This window comes from Eleutherodactylus coqui, chromosome 7 (assembly GCF_035609145.1).
Source record: "Eleutherodactylus coqui strain aEleCoq1 chromosome 7, aEleCoq1.hap1, whole genome shotgun sequence".
In the NCBI taxonomy this organism is placed as follows: Eukaryota; Metazoa; Chordata; class Amphibia; order Anura; family Eleutherodactylidae; genus Eleutherodactylus; species Eleutherodactylus coqui.
The window spans coordinates 45,278,448-45,302,413 of NC_089843.1; the positions used below are offsets into that span (position 1 = coordinate 45,278,448).

Here is a 23,966-nt window from a genome sequence, read left to right on the forward strand (position 1 = left end):
GCCGGTGGGTTCCAGGGAGCCACCCATGCTGTGGGTCCACAGGGACTTCACATTAGGGATTTGTACCTGCCAGTGTCTATGTATTAAAAACCCCGGTCAGACTGGGGCATGCAGTGTGGGCCGAAGCCCACCTGCATTTAATCGGACGTTACCTCAGCTGTGCTGGGCAATGCAATGGGATATATTTATGTACTGCCGGTGGCTTCCTGGGACCCACCTATGCTGTCGGTCCACACGGAGTTGTAACTGCCTGTATCTACTTATAAAGAACCCCAGTCTGACTGGGGCATGCAGTGTGGGCCAAAGCCCACCTGCATTAATCCTGACGTTACCTCAGCTATGCTGGGCACTGCAATGCGATATATTTATGTACCGCCGGTGGGTTCCAGGGAGCCACCCATGCTATCGGTCCACACGGACTTCACATTAGTGAGTTGTACCTGCCTGTGTCTATGTATTAAAAACCCCGGTCTGACTGGGGAATGCAGTGTGGGCCGAAGCCCACCTGTATTTAATCTGACGTTAGCTCTACTATCCGGGGCACTGCATTGGGACAAACTACAGGAGCAATACAGCGCTAATGAGACGTGCACAGCTACGCTAGCATAGGAGTCCGCTGTAGGCCCGCGATTGCTGAGGGTTTGTGCAGAGTCCTATGTCCTTGGTGCAGTGAAAGTCTGCTTCCTGCCTAGGATTGCTGAAGCTGTGGGCCGAGGCCTATGTCATGGGTGCGGTGCAAGTCTGCCATGTTTGGCCGCTCAGATCAATTTTTGGTTCATGTCTTGGGCTTCCTAGGACCCCCCTATGCTGTTGGTGTAAACTTAGTTCCCATTGCGGTGTTTGACCTGTCTGGCACAAAGGCACTGACTGACTTGGGTAGAGGGCAGAGCGCTGACGGCTTTCCCCTTGCAGTGTGGATTGAGCTATGCGACACCTTGACAGAATGAATACTGTGTGGCACATGGATTCCCCATTGCTATGCCCACGTTTGCAGCTCCTGATGGAGGTGGCACAGGATTGGAGTTCTCATTGCTTCTGTACAGCATTGTGGGCTATCGCCCCGCCCCTTTTAAAGAGGGTCGCTGCCTGGCCCTGCCAACCATCTGCAGTGTGTGCCTGCGGTTCCTCCTCATGGCAGACGCACTTATAAATAGACATGAGGGTGGTGTGGCTGTGAGGCCGGCATGTGGCATGAGGGCAGCTGAAGGCTGCGCAGGGACACTTTGGTGTGCGCTGTGGACACTGGGTCGTGCGGGGGGGGGGGGGGCAGCATGTAACCCAAGGAAGAGGCAGGGGTGTGTCCCGCAGGCAGTGCTTTTGCTTTGTTGGAGGTAGTGTGGTGCTTAGCTAAGGTGTGCCTTGCTAATGAGGGTTTGTCCGAAGTAAAAATTGGTAGGGGGGGGGGCACTCTTGCCACTATTGTGGCTGAATAGTGGGACCTGGGAACCTGAAATATAGCCCAGCATGTAGCCCTCGCCTGCCCTATCCGTTTCTGTGTCGTTTCCAGCACTTTCTTGGGTTTTGCAGATTTTCACAAATGAGAACCTTAGCGAGCACCGGTGATATACAAAAATGCTCGGGTCGCCCATTGACTTCAATGGGGTTCGTTACTCGAAACGAACCCTCGAGCATCGCGAAAAGTTCAACTCGAGTAACGAGCACCCGAGCATTTTGGTGCTCGCTCATCTCTAGTTAATTTATCTAAGTCATTTTCATTGTAATACAATCGTTTGAGGACCTGTGGAAAACTTTCAGCATGCAGTGAAAGGACCTTTCACTCCCATTGGTTCATTTGACAAGAAGAAGAAAGGGGCTCTTGGATTAGTCGTGGGGCGCTGCTAACTGCAGCTGAGTTAAAACAAGTCCCCTGAGTGGAAGAGACTAGGAAATTTACCTTCTCCCCTGTTCTGTGTCACAGCAAAGAAATATGAAAGTGCTGAGAGATAGGGAAAAGGTTAGAGAGAGCAAGACAGAGAGCCAGAAGGAGATTATCTGCAGCCAGGTGAAGCCATGTTGCTGGCATTTCCCCCTGTCCTGTAGCTAAAGAAGCTTAATTACAACTTTAAGGAACCCCTTGTGCAGCTGATCATTCACCCACAACACTGAGAGAAGCCTGCACTTGTCTTCAAGGCCTTAAATCCTTTCAAGCCTTGCCTTCCCTCCATGCTTTCACCGAACAGCAAGAATAGACACAGCACCGCAAGCAGCAGAGACTACTAAGGTCTACTGTGGGGTCATTATTACTACTGAGGGCTACTGTGGGGGTCACTATTACTACTGACGGCTACTGTGGAGGACACTATTACTACTGAGGGCTGCTGTGGGGGACACTATTACTACTAAGGGCACTGTGGAGGACATTATGACTATTCAGGGTCACCGTGGGGGTCACTATTACTACTGCAGGCTACTGTGGAGGACACTATTACAACTTAGTGCCCTCCAAAGTCATATTTACTACTGGGGCCACTATGGGGGACATTATTACTACCGGGGCCACCGTGGGGGTCACTTTTACTATTGCAGGCTACTGTGGAGGACACTTTTACAACTGAGTGCCCTCCGGGGTCACATTTACTACTGGGGCCACTATGGTGGACACTGTTACTAACGGGGCCACCGTGAGGGTCACTATTACTACTGCGGGCTACTGTGGAGGACAGTATTACAACTGAGTGCCCTCCGGGGTCGCATCTACTACTTGGGCCACTATGGGGGACACTATTACTACCAGGGCCACTGTGGGGATGACTATTACTATTGAGACCACTGTGGGGGACACTACTACTAGTGAGGCCACTCTGCACATGGCAACATAAATCAAGCTAACTTATAGCATGTTTACACGTGTCAGAAATGCTGCAGAATGTCCAAAGCAGAAGTTTGTGCATCCAAAAAAAATCTGACTGGTTGATTTTGACTGAAAATTAGTCGCGTATCCACAACTGATTTCATGCTATCTGGCACTACCCCATACCTCCTCCATAGGCCTTCTGCTGTTAACACTTGTCAGCTTCCAGTTCCCAGTGGCCTGGTCTGGTGCAGCACCGCTGATCAGGTGATGCTGGTCAGGTGAGGCCACTACAAGCCACTGTGAACCAGAAGCCGGAGAGCGATGACAGCGGAAGGCCTATGGAGGAGGTGAGGGGTAGCATCGCATAGTATGAAATCAGTTGTTCGTGCACAGCTAATTTACAGACAAAATTCACATCAATTGCACACATTTTTGGGATGCAGAAATGCTGTGGAATTTGCTCCCTGTCTTTTTTTGAAACAGTCCTGTACTTTTTATAGCGACGGAGGTAAAATCATACGTTGTGATAAGGCCCCGCCCCTAACCACACACCTCTGTCCCACTTAGATAAAACAGAAAAAAATGCTGGGTTTTGAATGCCGAAATAAACTGTATAGTTAACCAAGTATTCTGCTTAATTGCTTAACACAGTAAATTATTACTTTTACATTTCACCTAGGGCCATATTTATAGATTGCTCCTCCTAGAGCAAATAACTGGTTACTACATCTCTGTAACATATTCATCCTCAGCTGTCAGCTGTTATCTGCCAAATAATCTTCATTTCTGCATTCTAGAAGTCACATCACACATCGTAACCACAGAATTTCCATGTCCCCAGTATTTCCATACAGTCTCTGGGGGTCTCCTGGAACCTCCCCCGTCACTCTCTATATAGATCTCATTGTACAGTCTCATCTTATAGTTTGTATCTGACAGTCCAGAAACACCAAGATGGTTTCTCGCAGTTATCTGCTGGCTGTGATCTTCATTTCTATTCAGGGTGAGAGATTAGGATCATTCCATGATTGTGTGTAGAGAAATCTGTACGGCGGGATCAATCATCAGATCAGGATTTGTAGGAATAGATCCGCCATTTATCACTAATGACTATGTCTCTTCTAATCCTCAGGATCCTGTGGAGAGATTACAATGACTTTATCTCCAGATTATATCTCTGTGTCCCCCGGAGATACAGTCACCATGTTATGTATATCCAATCAAGATATAGTCTCCTTAAACTGGTACCAACAGAAACCGGGTAAATCTCCAAAACTTCTTATCAGAGGAGCAGAAGAGAGACTCTCAGGAATCCCAGAGAGGTTCAGTGGATCTGGGAAAGGAATAGTTTTCGCTCTTACAATCACAGAAGTGACAGCAGACGATTTAGCCCATTATTACTGTCAGGAGGGTTATAGCACCCCTCACACAGTGATACAGAGCCGTACAAAAACCTCCTTCCTCATTCACCATTATGTCTCTATAATAAAGCTTCATGCAGCAATAAATAGAGAACTGATGGGGCGTTCAGTGGTTTGGGGTCTGTTGACATCTGTGTTTTGGTCTCCATTTGTTATAAAAGCCACAACAATCTGTATGGTTATTTTGGTGCTACAGGTTTGAAAATATAGCGCTACGTGCAGAAAATGTGACGTAATCTGCAGCGGAGGTTCTTACACGGATGGGAAGTTTTATCATCTGCCTTGTCTTCCTATGTAAATTGCCTTTTACTGCTGTTGCACACTAGCTGTAAAGCTGTGGGAACTTGCACCGGATAGCACACAGATATAGGTCAGTGTTATATCCAGTATACACGGACGCCGCACTATGATATGTATCAGATTGTCCTATTTCTCTTTCTTGCAGCAGACAGGAATAGAACATGACATAAGTTTTTTTCAGGCAGACCATTGTGCTGTGTGATGCCATGTTCATGTGCATAGGCTCTAAGGCCCATAAGGGGGCCGAGTGCTGTCTGTGGATAATACAGACTGTACACAGCATCAAATAGGCCAGTGTGCCGGAGAACTAAATGGGCTTACCTCTTGAGTCGTATCTGGCTGTACGTTTCCCATGCCGTGTCCCATGTTAATCTATCTACCTCTTTATAACACACATGGATGATCACCGCAAGTATCAGGAGGAGGACTTCAAAATGTACATTTGTTATTTCTCTATGACAAAAGTGACATATTGCAGAGATTATCCATCCATCTTATCAGATAGGATGCCCATAAACACACATTCATTATCTCCACAACGGCAGATGTAACAATAATGAAGGGGTTGTCTGAGAAATTTTTTTTTTGTTAAATCTGCTCACAAATAGCAATTATTAGGTATACTCACCTGTACTAGCTCAACGTAGCTTCAGCGCCAGAGCTCTGGTCTTCCCTATGATGCTGTGTATACAAGCTGTAGTCAGCCTATGCACAGGATGTCACAGGTTGCCAAAGAAAATCACACGTCTCAGTGTTTGAGAATTCAGGTCTGTGATTGGCTGTTGTAGGATGTGACCCGTATAAAGACTGACTGCAGCATCTGAACACAAATCTGGAACAAAGAATAGAGTAGCAGGGGCCCGGGAAAGGGGAGTGCAGACTAATTTATTATTTTAGGGCATGGCCAAAAAATTTTGCAAAAAAAAAAGAAAAAAGGATTTAGCTGGGACAATTTCATTAATGGTAACAAGGGTGCAGTACTCTGGAAATGCTGTTATTTGCGTAGCTCAACTCTTCCAATACCAAGCGATTGAACAAAAACACTAATCCCATAGCAATGGTGCACTGCATCAACAGAATAGAGAACCACACTTACTACCTGTAGCTCTCGTAGAGTACTTGTTCTCCTTGTGGAGATAAGGATGGTGCAGAGAGTCTTACTGGCTGTGCTTCCTGGGAAATATGCAAATTAACCCTGTACTACAGAGCCAGTTTTCTTTCTTCTGGAGAAGCTAAACTGCATATGGCACAAAGCTGACTTCAGAATGTTCTACAAGAGCGACATCTTGTGGGGAGAAAAGAGATTATTCCCTAATCTGTTTATGTCTGATATGACACTGTATTAAAGCTATGGTAACCTATACACACATCTTACTATAGTCTGTTCTGGATAAATTTTAGGTCGGCTACCCTTGCCTGCCTCCCTCTTGCTGTTCTGGGCAGGTGTTGCTCTGCTCCTCCTATATGAGTGGGTTCTTACCTGTGTACTTTCCATCAGCATTGTAGGAGTTAATCCTTTCCAGTGCTCCTAGCCCAGCTGCAGGGTAATAGGCTATTGCCCTCCTATTTAGTTGAGCTAGGGATCCTCCTCCTTGCCTGAGTATTGGTGTGAGTTAGTCTCAGTCACCTAGCAAAGGTCCTCTGCTTCTGACTCCTGTGTCTGCCATGATTCTTGGACTTATGACCTGGATTACGATTGTACTCTGCCTGCTCCGACATTGGACCGGATTCTGATTGTAGTTCAGACTTTTTCATGGTGCATTGCACCGGTGTCTCTGACTCCCGGTCAGCTGCCAACTACACTGGGACTACTCCAGGAGGTAGTAGCCTGCTCAGTTTCCTGCAGCGAACACCAAATCCCTGTACAGGGTTTAAAGGGTGAAAACCGGGGAACTGTCAGGATAACGCCCTTAGGATTAGACCAAAGCCAAACCAGTTAGTTGGCACAGTGGATCCACACTCTCTGTCCATAACAACAAAGAATTCACTGCATCACTCGCATGTATCCCTCCACCAGATAGTTTTATCATTACAGCACAGCTTTCACTTTATCTGAGCAGTGTAGGAAATGAAAGTTAGGCAGTGATTGGTTGATATTGGCAACAAAGACAGATATTTTGTTAGACAATTTTCATTAAAATGTGGGCTACCTTTCCATGGCCCACCCTGAATTATTTGCTCATGACGAATAACACGTGGAAAATGTAATTATAACTGGCTTCATCGTTCAGTATTATACTGCATATTCTCTGTAAATAGCTATACACTTCATGTTGCATACTGTACAGTCTGAAAAAATGGAATCATCTGATTTTTCTGGCGGAGGGATTCAGCTTAGTTATTTATCCTGCACAGACCAGTCTCTGCCAAAAATAAGGATAACTAGAAATGATGTACTTACCTGCATTACAAAATGACGGCTTTGAAATTATCAGCTCATCCCCCTGCAGTCATATGACTTCAGTGATGGAAAAATAAAAGTTACAGATATTCAGATATGGAAAACTCTAAAAATATTTCTGCATCAAAAATGCTGTGTCCTTAAGGGGCTAATAGAGTAAATTGAAATTTTTGACATTCCACTGAGATTTATATGTGATCACTTATATGCATGGTCACCAACATGATTTTTTCTCTTTTTCTGGACTATTTTTATACAAATCACAGATAGTCAACATTTGTTACGGACAAATAGAAAGAAAAACACTGAAGTTATAGATGATTATGGGTCAGATACTGGAATTAACTCGTTACCAGCATTTACTAGTGCCACGGCCAAGCTGAGCACGCCAAAGTGGGGGAGATCATGGGGATTGTAAGATGGTTGTCACGGCTGGCCTTGTAATCCCTCCCGACAGTGGCGATAAGTGTGATCTGCTCTGCTGTTGCTCAGTGGCATGGTTAACAGGGTTGCTCTGATGAAGAAGCGCATAGATAGGTGTGACGGGACAAAAGTCAGTGTGACTGTTCTGGAGGAACCTCTAGATCACTACACTGAGAGCTGTAAAATGGTATTAATTAAAGTCATAATAACCTCAAGTAGCACCAGCCTCACAAAAATTCACAGACACTGGAAAAAGTTCACTATCTTTATGGAGCATCCAGAGATTTTTGGTCGGTGGGTAAATTTGCTTATATGTGCTTCTTACTAGTACATAAACGGCTTAATACATCTACACAACATATTTATCCTCAGCTGCTACCCGCTTACTGCCAAATAATCATCATTTCTGCATCTAATTTAAATAAGCCTACAGGCTTTTTCTTGCACCACACTTTGACCCCTTTGCTTGACCTTAGGTGAATGATTTACCTGTCATTAGATTAGTGACACCCTCACTGCCGCCCTAAAATCATAAAATTTGACTTTGGTGGTACATAGAGTGACCTGTGAGGGCAGCCCAAATTTCCTATGTTAAGTTTATGGGTGCATGCTGCTAGGGAGAGTGAATCATTTCTAAGCAGCATGAGCAGTGAGAGGACAAGAGAAGTGAGCGATTCACAGGGCGAGTGGTACAGAGGACGAGAAGTGCAGAGGCAGAGAGGTGAGTGGCATAGGCGTACCGTCAGGAGTTGCAATGGCAACTGGGCCCCTGCACTGATAGGGCCCAGAGTCCGCCCTTCGCCATATACATATGCACATTCAGTGCCTTACTGTGCCTTGCTGTTATTGGTTCCTCGAGTGCTGGCTCTCATTGGCTGAGCCATGCACTTGGGAACCAATCACAGGCTTCCTAGAGGCAGGGATTTTCAAAGTCACAACCAGGAAGCTTTGCAAGAGAACTTCAAGCAAGTGCAGGAAGCTTCAGGGGAGACACACAGGGAGATGACAACGCCAGAGAGGTGATGTATTCTTTAATGCTTTTATGCAGCCAGGGTTTATTTAATGGTTTTTACAGTAGGATTTCCTACTGTGAAAGTAGCATCACATCACACAAAAACTGCATTTTCGTGCGATGCAATGCAACACATAGAAAGGCTTCATAGGCAAACACGGGCTAAAAAAAAAATTGCAAATCACAGCTGTATAAAGCATGCCAAAATGTAGTCTCGCAGTGTCACAGCCTACAAAACATTGCTCATGTGGAAGAACACATAAGTAAGCATGGGCTTTACATACATGTGCTTTGTACCACTGTCGCATCGCGGCAAAATTGCCCATGAGGAAGTAATAATTTATATAGTTATATAAAATGCTTAATATGCTGCCATGACAATACTAAAATGTTATGAACAATTTCTTATTCATCCACTAGATGTCACTCTTGTAGTATAAAATAACACAACAGTTTTGAAGTCAGACTGCTAAATAGCTAGATATGATGAGATTTTTACTGACTTAAAAAGGTCCTAATCTCTAGTATCTTGATGTGCTGAACACGAATATGACCATTAACATTTTTTATTGGCTCTCGTTTTAAAGATATTTAATATCATTCATTTTCTGTGTTTCACCATGGACATTTATTCAACAGGACTGTAACAACATCCTTACAATTACAGTTTCATCCTTTCTTCAGAAAGGAAGGTAATCGGAAATGCCTCATGAATGCCTTAGAAATCACTCATGACCCACAAGAATGGAGACTATTTGTAGATCCATCTGCAGATCCATCTGCAGGCTCCTGCTCCTGGGTGGCGGCTCCCGTGACGGAGATCTGCCATGGGATACCGCAACGCCTGTGGACAGGCAGCCTAAGGAAAATGGCAACCATGTTTTCCATAATCGTGATTTGGCTACAGAAGCCCTGAAAACATGGGGCATATCTAGCCCTGAGCCTCCTCCATCCTATAATAAATATGGCGCTGCCAGTCACCGAGGCCGGGGCCCAGGGGATGATCCCACTCTGAAATGAGGATTTTGTTCTCTAATATCTTTTTTGATTCTTTGTCTGCTGCAAATGCAAAAATGAGTGCCTGCCCCCTCCGGTGAACTTTTGTTCCCCACATGATTATACAAGCTCTAGCTTGGCATGACTTTTTTGGTTTTTTTTTTTTCTTTCCTGTAAATTGTGTGCTTTATCTGGCTTTCCGCAGCATTCGGATGATCATCCTAATGAGGACTTTCTTCCAGTATGTTTTCTATATCTGGCACACTCCAACAAGCGTTCGTACTCTCTGGTGTGATTTTCATATCTGGCCCACCGCAGTATTCGCTTACAATGTCAAATGAGATTTCTGCTGGTCTTTGTTGTTCTGTTTTAATAGTCATCACTCAATACTACCAGCCTCCTGATTCCTTCTAATACTACAAATATGGCCACAAAATTGTTATCTTTGAACTCCAATGGTCTGAACTCTCCATATAAAAGAAGCTCCATACGGAAAGAGGCAATTTGATCCAACACCGATATTGTATGTATTTAAGAGACTCCTTTGCTAGAATCAGATAGTTGGAGAATGTTACGTTAGAAATACCCGCAGGTTGTTATTGCATTCGCACAAAAGAAACACGCAGGGGGCATGATTGCGCTTAGAGACTCTGCCACAATTAGTATAGATAAACTAATTTGTGATCTAATGGGGCATTATATAGTGCTGGTAGGCTCCTTTAAAAACACACAGGTTATAGTGGTAAATGTTTATGTCCCAAACTCAAAACAAATCAATTTTTTAAACAAACTTACAAAAAATAAATAAGTAAGGTAGCAAAGGGTTCGGTAATTTTGTGCGGGGATTTTGATTTGGTTCAGGAGAAATCTATCGATACTACTCATGATGGTACAAGGGGAGGAGCTTCCCTGGGAGGCTGGATAAGCAAAGTAGCATTATATGATGCTTTTTGATGTCTAAATGCTTCTGCAAAGGAATACTCCTACTATTCTCCTCACCATAAAACCTTCTCCAATATAGATTTAACCCTTTCCAATCCAAATTTGTATCCTAATTTTCCTAGGGACTTACTCTTTTTCTGCCGTTACACAACGGCGCTATATGCTGGCTGAAGCCAGTACTGCATGAGGTGACACATTGGATAGGCTCCGACAGCAGAGAGGCTGGCAATATACAGTAAGAGAACCCCGATGGACGTCTTCCAACATCAGAGCTGTAGAGCCTTAAATCATAATGTCTTCAGACGGCAGACAGTGGATTGGAGAGGATTAATGTTTGGTAGACAAAAACCTTATCACTTCAATAATTAAATCCAAAATAGGTATATCTACATGGTTGGATCATGCTCCAGCTTCGCCCGAGTTAATTTGGTGCTGGTGTTTATCTGGTGTTCACACGGAAAATCTTATGAAGTCGTGGTTACTTTATAGATACCGAGGAAAAAAATATGTTCACCGTCTTGCATGGTTCTTTGTGTTACCCAGGAAACACCACATGGAGGTAACCATGCGACGTTTATATAAAATGACATCAGGAAGTGAGAGAATTAGATTACGTACATAATATTTGAACGCTAATTCTTTTGCACTAGAATTGAATAATAGAGTAGGGACCCATTTACTTTTCCTATTTTGGACATAATCAATGCTCGGGCCAAATTTCATGTTTCAACGACATCGGAAAGTTGGAGAATTAGATTACGTACATAAAATTTGGACGCTAATTCTTTTGTGCTAGAATTGAATAAACGAGTTGGGACCCATTTACTTTTCCTATTTTAGACATAATCTATGCTTGTGCCAAATTTCATTTTTCTCTGACACCGGGAAGTGAGAGAATTAGTGGCGAATCAGTGAGTCAGTGAGTCAGTAAGGGCTTTCATCTTTATATATATATAGATGATATCTCTCATTATTGGGGTTTCCCAGTAAAGTTCCTGATCTCTATAGATGGCACCAAAATTATAACTTCATCTCCATCAGAAACCTTGCAGCTGATGGTCGATGGGAAATTTGCAACACCATCAACTATGCGCATTGGCCCTAAACAGAACATACCAAGTTGTCTGGCTGAGGGATGGACAATAGCTACCTGAGTATGTAAAAAGAATAAGGTTTAGTACAGTGTAGCCAGTAGAGCGAAATGTAATTGTTCTCAGTAAAAGAAACAAAGTAATCTTGTAGATATGATATCTTCAACTGGCTAAAGTAGGTGATCGACCCACATACCTCAGATGGGTCAGTTTACATCCCAAACACATCAAAAAGTTAATTGTCTGCAGCCAGACCATCAAATACAACCAGATGTGCTCCAACCCAACAGACAGAGGAACATTTATATCACGACAAGCCACTTCGATATCATCAATACTATCATATCTGTACTGCTCTATAATAATGGTACTCCATATTACCGAAGGTCCGCGGCATGTCATCCTCTTGGTCTAATGCGCTATAGGTGCTAGAGTATGTTAATACACTTCAGAGCTCCCCATCACTACGGATTCACACACCATAGGTGCAAATCAACATTTCCCATTACTGTTTCACGTGCACTTCTGTCTTGGCTCATGGTGCTGATACCTTGAAGTGTCCCGTCTCTTATCACATTTGCCTTATACATCCCTACATGTCACATTGATCACTTACTGTACACAGCATCACTCACTATCTAACATAACCCTTATGTCACAGTCCCCGGGGAGATACTCCCTCGGTCTGAACTTGCCTGTCTGTCATAACCACTGTCCCACAATGTGCGCACACTAACTGTTGTGTTGGACCAGTCTTACATTTTTCTGTAGTTTTCTCCATTACATTGCCATGGCGATGTCAGTGTCTTCAGAGACCGAGTCCCCAGAGGGAAGGGAGACTCCCTCTCCTTCTACACAGTCTGTCGTGTCCAATCCCAGGTTATTGGGCTCTCTTACATGACGCTCTCTTGTGCGCTGCTGCAGTGCCGCTAGTAACAGCTGCCTCCATGTCAGCTCTGCTATATCGCTTCTCACTGCTGATGCTGCTCTCTGGTCCGCAGTCTCTCTCCTCTACCTGCACTCGGGGTCTGGAGTTGTGATGCAGCTCCAGACCCTTTTATAATGCGTTCTGTGATGCCAAACGTTCTTCCTTGCTTGGGAGTTGGGCTGATCTTCTGAGCGGTGATGTGTTAGTTGCGTCCCCCCTCACATCAGCCCTGGGGGGTGAGCCCACAGTACAGCCTCGAGGAGGCTAAGCCAAAATGGCCCCACTGTAAGGAGATAACATCGAGCCTGCGGCGCCCGAACTCTCCTGCTTCTTTTCCTATTCGTGTATCTGGCGGAGGGAAACCTGTTGCGCAGCATTACTGTACTGTTCAAGCTGGTGCTGGTAAACAGTGGTCTCCTCCATCTCCCGGCACCCTTTCCAGTCCAAGTACCGGTGCAGATGGGGTGCTGCATCAGTGTAATAGAGGATGCGGAGCACCACCCTAACAATAGCAAGTCAAAACATGTAAGAGAACTCTTCCCATCTGTATAAAATCCTCCACTGCAGATTACGTCACATTTTCCTCTTGCAGCACTATTTTTTCTTTAAAAGTTACAAATAATCTGCAGGTTGTTGTGGCTTCTGTTACAAATGGAGACCAAAACACAGATGTGAGCAGAAGCAAAACCACTGAACGCCCCATCAGTTCTCTCTTTATAGCTGGATGAAGCTTCATTATAGAGACATGATGGTGAATGAGGAAGGAGGTTTTTGTACGGCTCTGTATCACTGTGTGAGAGGATCATATCTACCCTGCTGACAGTAATAATGGGCTATATCGTCTGCTGTCACTCCTGTGATTGTTAGTTTGTAGTTGGTGTAAGGAGATCCAGCGCTAACACCAGAGAACCGGTCTGGGACTCCTGGTTGTCGGGTGGTTGCATAATAGATAAGAAGCTTTGGTGGTTGTCCTGGTTTCTGTTGGTACCAGGCTATAGCATTCCCTGTGCCTGTACTGGAAGTACATGAGAAGGTGACTGTATCTCCGGGGGACACAGAGATATAATCTGGAGATACAGTCACTGTAATCTCTCCACAGGATCCTGAGGATTAGAAGAGACATAGTCATTAGTGATAAATGGCGGATCTATTCCTACAAATCCTGATCTGATGATTGATCCCGCTGTATAGATTTCTCTACACACAATCATGGAATGATCCTAATCTCTCACCCTGAATAGAAATGAAGATCACAGCCAGCAGATAACTGCGAGAAACCATCTTGGTGTTTCTGGACTGTCAGATACAAACTATAAGATGAGCCTGTACAATGAGATCTATATAGAGAGTGACGGGGGAGGTTCCAGGAGACCCCAGAGATTGTATGGAAATACTGGGGACATGGAAATTCTGTGGTTACGATGTGTGATGTGACTTCTAGAATGCAGAAATGAAGATTATTGGGCAGTAAACAGCTGACAGCTGAGGATGACGTTACATCAGAGGTGGAGTTAGGTCTTCCTGCTCCCAGGGAATAGATGCAGTTTGGTTTCTCACCTTTCAGACAAATTAGTGAAATAATAATGCACATAATACAGTGTTACGATGTGACCGAGGGTCTGGAAATCACTGAGCCCCGACGCGCACGTTTTGCCCTTAGCCTCATCCTGGGGGTAATGACTATAACACTATGTCTGGTATAAATAGTACTCTTTCCCACTAACTCGATTATCTCATACCTGTCTGATTATTTTGTAATAGGTCCGTGTGATCAATCATCCCTCCACTAAATCACATAGATGTCAGCGGGAGAGGAGGGGAGAAATGTTACTATTAGAGATGAGCGAGCACCAAAATGCTCGGGTGCTCGTTACTCGAGACGAACTTTTCGTGATGCTCGAGGGTTCGTTTCGAGTAACGAACCCTATTGAAGTCCATGGGCGACCCGAGCATTTTTGTATGGGACATATGCTCGCTAAGGTTTTCTTGTGTGAAAATCTGGGCAATTCAAGAAAGTGATGGGAACGACACAGCAACGGATAGGGCAGGCGAGGGGCTACATGTTGGGCTGCATCTCAAGTTCCCAGGTCCCACTATTAAGCCACAATAGCGGCAAGAGTGGGCCCCCCCCCCCTCCCAACAACTTTTACTTCTAAAAAGCCCTCATTAGCAATGCATACCTTAGCTAAGCACCACACTACCTCCAACAAAGCACAATCACTGCCTGCATGACACTCCGCTGCCACTTCTCCTGGGTAACATGCTGCCCAACTCCCCCCCCCCCCCCCCACGACCCAGTGTCCACAGCGCACACCAAACTGTCCCTGCCCAGCCTTCAGCTGCCCTCATGCCACGCCACCCTCATGTTTATTTATAAGTGCGTCTGCCAGAGGAAAAGCAGGCACATACTGCAGAGGGTTGGCACGGCTAGGCAGCGACCCTCTTTAAAAGGGGCGGGGCGATAGTCCACAATGCTGTACAGAGGCAATGAGAAATCCAATCCTGTGCCACCTCCATCTGGAGCTGCACATGTGGGCATAGCAATGGGGAACCTATGTGCCACACACTATTCATTCTGTCAAGGTGTCTGCATGCCCCAGTCAGACCGCTTTTTTTAATAAAAAGTCACAGGCAGGTACAACTCCGCAATGGGAATTCCGTGTGCACCCACAGCATGGGTGGCTCCCTGGAACCCACCGGCTGTACATAAATGTATCCCATTGCAGTGCCCTGGACAGCAGAGCTAACGTCAGATTAAATGCAGGTGGGCTTCGGCCCACACTGCATGCCCCAACCTGACCGGGGTTTTTAATTCATAGACACAGGCAGGTAGAACTCCTTATTGTGAAGTCCCTGTGGACCGACAGCATGGGTGGGTGCCAGGAAGCCACTGGCGGTACATAAATATATCCCATTGCATTGCCCATCACAGCTGAGGTAATGTCATGTTTAATGCAGGTGGGCTTCGGCCCACACTGCATGCCCCAGTCAGACTGGGGTTCTTTAGAAGTGGACACATGCAGTTACAACTCCCTGTGGACCGACAGTATGGGTGGCTCCCTGGAACCCACCGGCGGTACATAAATATATCCCATTGCATTGCCCATCACAGCTGAGGTAAGGTTTAATGCAGGTGGGCTTCGGCCCACACTGCATGCCCCAGTCAGACTGGGGTTCTTTAGAAGTGGACACATGCAGTTACAACTCCCTGTGGACCGACAGCATGGGTGGGTGCCAGGAAGCCACCGGCGGTACATAAATATATCCCATTGCAGTGCCCAACACAGCTGATGTAACGTCAGCTGTAATGCAGGTGGGCTAAAAATTAATTGGATTACACTGTAGGCGAGGGCCCCCAAAAATTGGTGTACCAACAGTACTAATGTACCTCAGAAAAATTGCCCATGCCCAACCAAGAGGGCAGGTGAAACCCATTAATCGCTTTAGTTAATGTGGCTTAACTGGTAACTAGGCCTGGAGGCAGCCCAGTAAAACTAAAAATTGGTTGAGGTGAAAGTTTCAACGCTTTAATGAGCATTAAAACGTATAAAAATTGTTTAGAAAAATTATATGACTGAGCCTTGTGGGCCTAAGAAAAATTGCCCGTTCGGCGTGATTATGTGAGGTTTCAGGAGGAGGAGCAGGAGGAGGAGGAGGAATATTATACACAGATTGATGAAGCGAAAAGGTCCCCATTTTGGATGGTGATAGAGAACGATGCTTCCATCCGCGGGTGCAGCCTACGTATTGTTTAGGTATCGCTGCTGTCCGCTGGGGGAGAAGAGAAGTCTGGGGGAATCCAGACTGTCGGCACTGTCGGTTGACAGGTGGGTACGCTTATCCGTGATGATTCCCCCAGCCACACTAAACACACTCTCTGGCAAGACGCTAGCCGCAGGACAAGCAAGCACCTCCAGGGCATACAGGAGGTATGACAGGCAAGCAGCATCTGTACCCTCAGCAGTGGGCCAAGCTGTCTCTTCCCCCTCCTCCTCATGCTCCTCCCCCTCCTCCTCCTCCTCCTTAATGCGCTGAGATATAGACATGAGGGTGCTCTGACTATCCAGTGACACACTGTCTTTCCCCGCCTCTGTTTCCGAGTGCAAAGCGTCTGCCTTTATGCTTTGCAGGGAACTTCTCAAGAGGCATAGCAGAGGAATGGTGACGCTAATGATTGCAGCATCCCCGCTCAGCATCTGGGTAGACTCCTCAAAGTTTCCAAGGACCTGGCAGATGGCTGCCAACCAGGCCCACTCTTCTGTAAATAATTGAGGAGGCTGACTCCCACTACGCCGCCCATGTTGGAGGTGGTATTCCGCAATAGCTGTACGCTGCTCATAGAGCCTGGCCAACATGTGGAGCGTAGAGTTCCACTGTGTGGGCACGTCACACAGCAATCGGTGCACTGGCAGATGAAACCGATGTTGCAGGGTCCGCAGGGTGGCAGCGTCCGTCTTGGAGTTGCGGAAATGGGCGCTGACCCGGCGCACCTTTCCGAGCAGGTATGACAAGTGTGGGTAGCTTTTCAGAAAGCGCTGAACCACCAAATTAAAGAACTGGGCCAGGCATGGCACGTGCGTGAGGCTGCCGAGCTGCAGAGCCGCCACCAGGTTACAGCCGTTGTCACACACGACAATGCCCGGTTGGAGGCTCAGCGGCAAAAGCCAGCGGTCGGTCTGCTCTGTCAGACCCTGCAGCAGTTCGTGGGCCGTGTGCCTCTTCTCTCCTAAGCTGAGTAGTTTCAGCACGGCCTGCTGACGCTTGCCCACCGCTGTGCTGCCATGCCGCGCGACACCGACTGCTGGCGACGTGCTGCTGCTGACACATCTTGATTGCGAGACAGAGGTTGCGTAGGAGGAGGAGGAGGGTGATTTAGTGGAGGAAGCATACACCGCCGCAGATACCACCACCGAGCTGGGGCACGCAATTCGGGGGGTGGGTAGGACGTGAGCGGTCCCAGGCTCTGACTTTGTCCCAGCCTCTACTAAATTCACCCAATGTGCCGTCAGGGAGATATAGTGGCCCTGCCCGCCTGTGCTTGTCCACGTGTCTGTTGTTAAGTGGACCTTGGCAGTAACCGCGTTGGTGAGGGCGCGTACAATGTTGCGGGAGACGTGGTCGTGCAGGCCTGGGACGGCACATCGGGAAAAGTAGTGGCGACTGGGAACTGAGTAGCGCGGGGCCGCCGCCGCCATCATGCTTTTGAAAGCCTCCGTTTCCACAAGCCTATACGGCAGCATCTGTAGGCTGATCAATTTGGCAATGTGCACGTTTATCGCTTGAGCGTGCGGGTGTGTGGCGGCGTATTTGCGCTTGCGCTCAAACAGTGGCGCTAGCGACGTCTGGACGCTGCGCTGAGAGACATTGGTGGATGGGGCCGAGCACAGCGGAGGTGAGGGTGTGGGTGCAGGCCAGGAGACGGTACTGCCTGTGTCCTCAGAGGGGGGTTGGATCTGAGCGGCAGGTTGGGGCACAGGGGGAGAGGCAGTGGTGCAACCTGGAGGCGGTGAACGGCCTTTGTCCCACCTTGTGGGGTGCTTGGCCATCATATGCCTGCGCATGCTGGTGGTGGTGAGGCTGGTACTGGTGGCTCCCCGGCTGATCTTGGCACGACACAGGTTGCACACCACTGTTCATCGGTCGTCCCCGCTCACACTGAAAAACATCCACACCTTTGAAGATCTAGGCCTCTGCAGGGTGGCTTGGCGCGAGGGGGTGCTTTGGGAAACAGTTTGGGGAGTCTTCGCTCTGGCCCTGCCTCTACCCCTGGCCACCCCACTGCCTCTTCCAACCTGTCCTGCTGCTGCACTTGCCTCCCCCTCTGAAGACCTCTCCTCAGTTGGCTTAGCGAACCAGGTGGGGTCAGTCACCTCATCGTCCAGCGGCTCATCCTCCGAATCCTCTGTGCTCTCCTCCCTCGGACTTACTGGGCTTACTACTACCTCACAGATAGACAACTGCGTCTCATCATCATCGACCTCCTCACCCACTGAAAGCTCTTGAGACAGTTGCCAGAAGTCCCTAGCATCATCACCCGGACCCCGGGAGCTTTCCAAAAGTTGGGCATCGGTCACAACAAACTCCTCAGCTGAGAGATGAACCATTTTTTCCCAATCTAGGCAGGGGCCCGAGAACAGTTCCTGGGAGTCTGTCTGCTCATCAGAATGTGTCATTTTCATGGAGTGAGGAGGCTGGGAGGAAGGAGGAGCAGCAGCGAGAGGATTCAGAATTGCAGCAGTGGACGGCGTAGAAGACTGGGTGGTCGATAGATTGCTGGATGCATTTTGTGCCATCCACGACAGGACCTGCTCACACTGCTCGTTTGTAATAAAGGTCTACCACGTGGACCCAATATTTGTGATATGAAGCTGGGGACCCCAGAAACTTGCCTCTCTCCTAATCCCGCAGCAGCTGGCTGCGATTCTCCTGGACCAGGAACTTGGCCTGTGCCCACACCCTCACTTAGACCTCCGCGTCCTCGCCCGTGTCCACGTCCACGTCCTCAAGGCCTACCCCTACCCCTCAGCATGGTGGATTACGAGTAGAGCAGACACAGAGCGGTCTGAATAGTTATGCAATTATTGCTGCGCAGTTGGAGGCTGACAGCGGTAATGTAACGCACACTGCAGTCCCAAAAAAACTATACGCAAGGCTGCAAAAAGGCCGAGCTGGGTAATAGTGAGGCAACTCCCAGCAGCGACGCAGTATAATGCACACGGTCACAGGTAGCCCTAAGAAGAAGCGTTTTTTCTAATTTTTTTGAAAAAGCTAACAGCCTAGAGAGCGCGTATATGTCTTTCCATCTATCAGGGGCTGTCGCCGCACGCTGTGCGTGAATTTGCAGGCACACACAGAGTGGTGTAAAAATATATGCAATTATTGGCCTGCAGTTGGAGGCTCACAGCGATTATGTAACGCACACTGCAGTCCCAAAAAAATTATACGCAAGGCTGTAAAAAGGCCTAACTGGCTAATAGTGAGGCACTACAACTCCCAGCAGCCACGCAGTAAAATGCACACGGTCACAAGTAGCCCTAAGAAGGAGCTTTTTTGGGGTACTTGTTGACAGGATTCTACACTACCACTGTCCCTGCCTCACCAGTACTGCCCCTATACTCTGTATAATTGACTGCAGACTGACAACGCAATAGTCTGCAGAGCCCAAGATGAAAAGAAAAAATTGTGCAAAACTGCTCCCAGCAGCCACAACAGTAATGCACACGGTCAGATGTGGCCTTAAGAAGGACCGCTGGGGTTCTTGAAGACGCAAACAGTAGCCTAACACTCTCCCTATAGCAGCAGCACCACTCTCCCTAATCTCTGTCAGCGTGTGTGTGAGGCGAGCCGCGGGCGGGACCGCTTTAAATACTCGGCGGTCACTTGATCTCACCAGCCACTCACTGCAGGGGGGTGGGATAGGGCTGGAACGTCACAGGAGGACGTTGTAATGCCTTCCCTGCATGTCTATTGGCCAGAAAATGGTGCAAAACATGCAGGGAAGGAAATGGAATTGACTCGAGTACCGCGTGGTGCTCGTCTTGAGTAACGAGCATCTCGAGTACCCTAATACTCGAGCACGCATCAAGCTCGGACGAGTACGTTCGCTCATCTCTACATAAGTGCTAGCGTATGCCAATAAATTTCAGCGCTCCCCATCACTACAGACTCACACACCGTAGGAGTAAATCAACATTTCACATTACAGCATTACTGTGTCACTTACACTTTTGTCTTGGCTCATGATGCTGCTACCCTGAAGTGTCCTGTCCCTCATCACATTACACTTTGCCTCAGAAATTCGTACGTGACTCATTGCTCAATTACTGTACATAGCATCCCTCACTAACTAACACAATCCTCATTGTCAAAACATCATAACTCCTGAAACATCCCGCAGCAACTGAAGCACAAGGCATGACACTGAGGAGCTGGCGGGGGTAAAGATGGCACTTGTCACGGTGGCTCTACTACACATCTCCCCAGAGGGATGCATGCAGCCTGAGCCAAGGCACTGCTAGGCCTCTTCCAGGTAATGCTGGGACAGCGGTTACCTCTATATGGGTGAAGTAGACTGAAGAAGTTGTCACTCATGACGCCACCATTCCTTCACACCGTTGATTATCCAGCGGTAGATATAATAGAGTTCACACACTGTTATGCTTGAATACCTCAATCACTGGGAATGGACAGTGACTGGAACTTTACTTCTGGTAATAGAAGACTTCACACGCCAGTGCAGGAATGACAGTAAGCCAAGGTTAGGGAGGCGAACACAGGATGACACCAGACCTACAGGCTAAGTTATCTGCGAGGCTCTGCTTCTGGAAAGGGAACACTCCAGAGGAGGATGGGAAAAGAGAACACTCCACTGACACTCACTTGTACTTTGTAGTGTGAACACTGCACGGCAGCCTTCTTTCTTCCACTCACCCAAGGTAGGGCTCCTGGGATGGGGACATCAGGATACCTCTCCTCAGTTTCCATTCTCTTCACGACATGAGGGTTGAAGGTACCCAGAAGAACAGACAGTCAGAACAAAAGCCCTAAGCACACCTCTTGCAAACACATATATAGGGCAACATTACGTGACAGGACAATTTGTTACATTTTCCAGATATATCCCAGACATTAACCTCTTACATGCTGCAGCTGTGCAATACACATAACTGAAGACAAAACAATTTGCACAGTGTATCTACACTGAAGACATGTATGACTATTATTAAAGGGCCAGTTATATAGACTTGGGGCGAATACAGTCCCATCATGTCACAGTTCCGGGAGAGATACTCATTCAGTCTGAACTTGTCCATCTACCATTATGACTGTCCGTAATGTGTGCACACTGTTGTGTTGGACCGGTCTTATATTATTCCTGCAGCTTTCTCCGTTCCATTGCTGTGGCCATGTCAGCATTTTCGAAGACTGAATCCCCTGCGGGAGGGAGACTCCCTCTACTTCCAAACAGTCTGTCACCATGTCCAGCCCCAGGTCATTAAGTTCCCTTATATGACGTTCTCTTGCGTGCTGCTCCACTACCGCTAGTAACAGCTGCCTTCATGTCAGCACTGCTATATCGGGCCCCCTTCTCACTGCTGATGCTGCTCTCTGGTCCGCAGTCTCTCTCCTCTACCTGCACTTAGTGTCTGGAGTTGTGACGCAGCTCCAGACTCTTTTACAGTGAGTCCTATGGTGCCAAACGGTCTCCAATGCTTAGGAGTTAGGGCTGATATTCTAAGCGGTAAGGTGCTAGTTGTGTCCCCCCTCACATCATAACTGGGGGGTTAGTTTCCCCCGTACAACCTCGCAGAGGCTAAGCCAAAATGGTCTTGCTGTAGGGAGATAACATGGAGCCTTCGGCGCCCGAACTCTCCTGCTTCTTTTCCCGTTTGTGTATCTGGCTGGTGGAGGGAAGCCTGTTGCGCAGCATTACTGTACTCTTCAATCTGGTGCTGGTAAGTGGTGGTCTCCTCCATCTCCACACTCCCCTGCTGAGTCAGACATTGGTGCAGATGAGGTGCCGCATCAGTGTAATTAAGGATGCAGAGCACCACCCTAACAATAGGAAGACAAAACACGTGATAGAACTCTTCCCATCTGTATAAGAGCCTCCGCTGCAGATTACGTCACATTTTCCTCTCGCAGCGCTGTTCTTTCTTTAAAAGTTACAAATAATCCTGCAGGTTGTTGTGGCTTCTGTTACAAATGGAGACCAAAACACAGATGTGAGCAGAAGCAAAACCACTGAACGCCCCATCAGTTCTCTCTTTATAGCTGCATGAAGCTTCATTATAGAGACATGATGGTGAATGAGGAAGGAGGTTTTTGTACGGCTCTGTATCACTGTGTGAGGGGTGCTATAACCCTGCTGACAGTAATAATGCGCTATATCGTTTGCTGTCACTCCTGTGATTGTTAACTTGTAGTTGGTGTAAGGAGATCCAGCGCTAACACCAGAGAACCGGTCTGGGACTCCTGGTTGTCGGTTGGCTGCATTACAGATAAGAAGCTTTGGTGGTTGTCCTGGTTTCTGTTGGTACCAGTGTAACACGTTACTTACACCAGTACTGCATGTACATGAGAAGGTGACTGTATCTCCGGGGGACACAGAGATATAATCTGGAGATACAGTCACTGTAATCTCTCCACAGGATCCTGAGGATTAGAAGAGACATAGTCATTAGTGATAAATGGCGGATCTATTCCTACAAATCCTGATCTGATGATTGATCCCGCCGTATAGATTTCTCTACACACAATCATGGAATGATCCTATTCTCTCACCCTGAATAGAAATGAAGATCACAGCCAGCAGATAACTCCGAGAAACCATCTTGGTGTTTCTGGACTGTCAGATACAAACTATAAGATGAGACTGTACAATGAGATCTATATAGAGAGTGACGGGGGAGGTTCCAGGAGACCCCAGAGACTGTATGGAAATACTGGGGACATGGAAATTCTGTGGTTACGATGTGTGATGTGACTTCTAGAATGCAGAAATGAAGATTATTGGGCAGATAACAGCTGACAGCTGAGGATGACGTTACATCAGAGGTGGAGTTAGGTCTTCCTGCTCCCAGGGAATAGATGCAGTTTGGTTTCTCACCTTTCAGATCAATAAGTGAAATAATATAACCTTTAAAAAAATTTCCAAATTGTGGCGCCTTGATGGGGACTTCTGAGGATAAAACCCCGCAGTGCGGCTTCTGGGCAGTTGTGTTACAGATGAAATATGTGCTGAACAACATGTCAGCATAGTTTGCATATTGATTGATTTCATCGTTGTAAGGGAAAGAGAATCACTCATGTTTATGACTCCGTTCAAATAAATGGAGTTTATATTCGTGCGAGTTTCATGCATATTGTAGCGCACAAAACTCTTGTAAGTTTCATGCTCGTGTGAATGTCGCCTTGGTACAGAACTGTATATGTAAACCAGGCCTCTTAATCACACAGCCACGACCACCCATGCTCTTTTATGCCCCATCACAATTCTTTCATGTTATTATTATTGAAGTGACAGTAACCGCAAATGGCTTTTAAGTGAAATTTCTTAACAAATTTCTACAACTTTGACAATTTTAAAGATATTGATTCTCTTACACAGATGGACCCTATATTCAGGCACTGGCCTAAATATAGAGAATTCAGGGGATGCAGTTGCACCTGGGCCCAATAGCCTTAGGGGGCCCATAAGGCCTCTTTTCTCCATATAAGGAGCCCAGTACTATGAATAAAGTATTATACTATATTGGGATGTATATGACCTTTTTGATCATTTTAATAGCTTTTTTTGCTAAGCAAAATTCACAACAAGAAGCATTTTAAGTCAGTTTTTGCTTTTCACTGCAGTAGCACTGGCTGTGAGAGATAAAAAGTATGTTTCATTTATTTTACAGGTTGCAATGGATACAGGGACAAAAACATACATATTTTTTTCATTCAGTGTTTTGTTTTGTCTTTTTTCAAACAAAGGGAAAAGTTTGCAAAAAAAGGGTTTTGAGTGTTTTTACGTTTTTTTTTGTTTTTTTTTTACACTTTTCCAGTGTAGGGTCTTGAACTTGGTATTGCAGTGTATTATTGTTTATCAAGCAATCATAGGCCATGTCAGACCTGTATGCCACTAACTGGTGCTCAGTTACCCTGGCAACCCTT

At 46.7% G+C, this 23,966-nt stretch overlaps 1 gene segment (V, D, J or C); it reads right to left on the reverse strand.

The window, feature by feature from the left end:
- Positions 1-13,094: 13,094 nt before the first annotated feature.
- On the reverse strand, positions 13,095-13,589 carry LOC136573308 (probable non-functional immunoglobulin kappa variable 6D-41). The segment is given in 2 exon segments: positions 13,095-13,411; positions 13,541-13,589. Coding segments are annotated over 2 exon segments (366 nt in total).
- Between the last annotated feature and the right edge of the window lie 10,377 nt (positions 13,590-23,966).